Source organism: Anomaloglossus baeobatrachus, chromosome 1 (genome assembly GCF_048569485.1).
Source record: "Anomaloglossus baeobatrachus isolate aAnoBae1 chromosome 1, aAnoBae1.hap1, whole genome shotgun sequence".
Classification (NCBI taxonomy): Eukaryota; Metazoa; Chordata; class Amphibia; order Anura; family Aromobatidae; genus Anomaloglossus; species Anomaloglossus baeobatrachus.
Window position 1 is genome coordinate 642,232,884 of NC_134353.1, and position 3,959 is coordinate 642,236,842.

The window sequence follows — 3,959 nt, forward strand, 5'->3', positions numbered from 1 at the left end:
CTGCGAGATCGTGACCGATATCGCTAGCGTCGGTACCCGCCCCCATCGGTTGTGCGACATGGGCAAATCGCTGCCCGTGGCACACAACATCGCCCAGACCCGTCACACTACTTACCTGCCCTGCGACGTCGCTGTGACCGGAGAAACGCCTCCTTTCTAAGGGGGCGCTTCGTTCAGCGTCACAGCGACGTCACAGCAGCATCACTGAACCCCCGCCCAATAGAAGCGGAGGGGCGGAGATGAGCGGGACGAACATCCCGCCCACCTCTTTCCTTCCGCATTGCGGGCGGGAGGCAGGTAAGGAGAGGTTCCTTGTTCCTGCGGTGTCACACGTACCGATTTGTGCTGCCGCAGGAACGAGGAACAACTTCGTTACTGCTGCAGCAACAATATTTGAGAATGGACTCCCATGTCACCGATGAGCGATTTTGCACGTTTTTGCAACGATGCAAAATCGCTCAAAGGTGTCACACGCAATGGCATCGCTAAAGCGACCGGATGTGCGTCACAAATTCTGTGACCCCAACAAGATCGCTTGAGCGATGTCGCAGCGTGTAAAGCGGCCTTAACAAGAATATCTTTGCAACCTGAACTCAAGAACATAGTTGTGGAAAGTTTAGTTGATCCCAGTAAAGTTCTCATGTCACCACTCCACATTAAGCTTGGACTTATTAGACAGTATGTGAAAACTTTACCAAAAGAAGGAGAGACTTTTAAGTACCTGTGTACTAAGTTTGTGGGACTGATTGACGCAAAACTGAAGAAAGGCATTTTTGTGGGTTTTGATATTCGGAAACTCATGAAGGGTGAAATGTTCGAAACAAAAATAAAAGCTGCTGACAAAAGGGCTTTGGATTCTTTTAAAGACGTTGTGAAGAAATTTCTAAGCAATAACAAAGATCAAAAATGTAAGTTCATCATGGAAAACATGCTGAAACCTTTTAAATCCTTAGATTGTCTGATGAATTTGAAGTTACAAGTTTTACAATAAAATTTAGACAAATTTACTGACATCTTTGGAGCTGTTAGGGAAGATCAAGGAGAAACATTTCATCAGGATATCGAGGAGATGGAACAACGATACCAAGGTAGATGGAACATGAACATGACGGAGGACTACTGCTGGATGCTTCACAGAGAAGATCTGCAGGCCTTCTATTAGAGAAAAAATATCAAGAGAAGCTTTGAGGAGGAAAGTAAAAGGTGCAAGAATTAATTTCCAATAAAGTTACAGAATGAATATTCAATACATTTGTATATACGGTAGAATATTGTTTACATTTTTGACTACAATAAAGATTTTTTTTTTTCCCGTTCATCTCTCTTCTATGTCATTTCACAAGCGTTTTGTGCAAAATCCATATGTGATAGATGTGATAGTTAAAAATAGAAGTGTCTTTGAAATCATGGAATAAGAAAACATAAGACTCAGTCATTGGATTTGAAACAATTTTCATAAACCCAAATTCTGCATACCTGTGTTATTTATTTGTGTTTCACATATCTTTAATTGTTTAACTGTTGAATTTTCATGTTTTATATGGCATAAAAACATTACCATTTCTTATTTTTACATTTTTTTCCAGCTTTTTGTTGAACATTTATACAAAACAAAACAATAAGAAACTCAATTGTGTGACTACTGAATATATATCTTGGGTGATAATAATATAATAGTCTAAACCTAAGTATATTATCAGTAAGTCTTAAGAATACATGCTTTATATACAGTATACTTGTTAAATTGTAGGTTCTGTACTTTATTTTTTTAGCTTTTGTTCGTTTTGTATCAATTAACTAGTTGATTCTGTTCTCTAACTGCTTATGTCTATTTTTATTTATTTTTCTACAGATGTTAGGCGGTCTACGTGTTTTTTTTGGATAGACACGTACAGTATAAAAAAAAATGAGCTAATCTGTTAGATTTACCATATTTTTTCTTTGGAATATGTGGCACAGTTGTACACTACATTCTTTGACAATAAACTTTGAGGCACTGGACTCATTTGATAACATATCAGATGATCAGGTAGATACAAAAAAATCCAGTTCTATGAAGTCTACAGTGGAGGCATGTAACATAACAGAAGTAACAGAATTTGTTTTTGTGATTTTTGCCTTTAATCCAAGTCTTCAGTACTTTGCCTTTTCCGTTTTTCTATTGGCCTATATCTTGCTTCTGATTGGGAACATTTTGATCATGTTGACCATCAGAGCAGATTATCGACTTCATAATCCAATGTATTTCTTCCTTTGTAAACTCTCTCTCATTGATCTCTGCTATTCAAGTGTGACTGTGCCCAAGATGTTGATTGATTTTTTTTCCGAAAGAAAAACTATTTCATTCAATGGCTGTATCGCTCAACTTTACTTCTTTCACTTTTTCGCCTGTGTTGAATGTTTTCTTTTCACAGCTATGGCATATGATCGCTATGTAGCTATATGCAAACCCTTGCAATATTCCACCATAATGAGTAAACAGCTTTGTCTATGGATGGTGGCAGCAACCTGGGCTATTGGTTTTGTTCATTCCAACATCCAGACAACACTAACAATGGGTTTGCCATTCTGTGGCCCTAATGAAATTAACAGTTTTTTCTGTGATGTCCCACCATTGATCAGGCTTGCATGTACTGATACAACCATGATTGATGCTATGATAGTGGCCAACAGTGGGATTGTATCACTAGGCTGCTTTCTGTCTGTCTTAATATCCTATATCGGCATTGCTAAGGCTATCTTTAAAATCCGAACAGTGGAAGGACGACGCAAGGCTTTTTCAACCTGTGCTTCCCATCTTACAGTGGTAACTTTTTTCTTTGGACCTTGTGTCTTTATTTATATGAGACCATCCAAGACTTTTCAAGCTGACGAGGTGGTCACAATTTTCTACACAGTCATAGCACCAATGCTTAACCCAGTCATCTATACCTTGCGAAATAAGGAGATGAAGACCTCTATAAAAAAATTTTGGGGTAGAAGAACCAAATAATTTGTGTGAGGTAGATGTTCGCTTTTATGAAGTTTCCTATAGTATACAATCACATATCTAAGAGACAAGCTAAACATAGTATATAATTTCTTAAAAAGTGTGTAATCATATACTTAGATGGCTAAGAAAAAATGGAATTATTAATATGGACCATGGTTTACAGGTAATCTGTCAGCAGGTTTTTGCTATCTATTTTGAGAGCAGCATTATGTAGAGCATAAGAGCCTGATTTTAGAGATGTGTCACTTATTAGACTCTGTTGTAGTTTCAATACAATCAGTATTTTATCAGACATAGATTAACAATACAGGACCACATCGCATGTGATGGGCAGTCAAGCTAATCTACGTAACCCGGCCCCCAACCACTGATTAGCAACTCATTGACAATTCACATATTACACAGTAAGCTGCCAGTCAGGGGTGTGGACAGGATGTACTCAGCACAGAAGACTTAAGGGTGCTTTACACGCTGTGACATCGCTAGCGATTGCTAGCGATGTCGCAAGTGTTAGCACCCGCCCCCGTCGTTGGTGCGATATGTGGTGATCGCTACCGTAGCGAACATTATCGCTACGGCAGTGTCACACGCACGTACCAGTTCTGCGACATCGCAGTGCCCGCCGAACAATACCTCCTTCAAGGGGGAGGTGCGTTCGGCGTCACAGCGACGTCACAAAACGGCCGTCCAATTGCAGAGGAGGGGCGGAGATGACCGGCAGGGACATGCCGCCCACCTCTTTCCTTCCTCATTGCCGGTGGATGGAGATATGGAGATGATCGTCGCTCCTGCGGTGTTACACATAGTGATGTGTGATGCCGCAGGAACGAGGAACAACCTCGCTACGTACGAGACAATGATTTTTGGTAAATGAACGACCTCTCATTTAACAAAGATTTTTGTCTCCTTTGCGATCGTTTAAGGTCGCTCCAGCCTGTCACATGCTGCGATGTCGCTAACGGCACCA

General features: G+C 40.3%; 1 protein-coding gene across 1 annotated transcript; it reads left to right on the plus strand.

The window, feature by feature from the left end:
* Nucleotides 1–1,948: 1,948 nt before the first annotated feature.
* Nucleotides 1,949–2,992, plus strand: LOC142296931 (olfactory receptor 4E2-like). Its single transcript, XM_075341072.1, has one exon. The coding sequence runs from the start codon at nucleotides 1,949–1,951 to the stop codon at nucleotides 2,990–2,992; it is 1,044 nt and encodes a 347-aa protein (XP_075197187.1).
* Nucleotides 2,993–3,959: the final 967 nt, after the last annotated feature.

Coding starts and splice junctions, on each gene's coding strand:
- LOC142296931 (XM_075341072.1), top strand. CDS start 1,949: ATGTGGCACAGTTGTACACTACATTCTTTGACAATAAACTTTGAGGCA.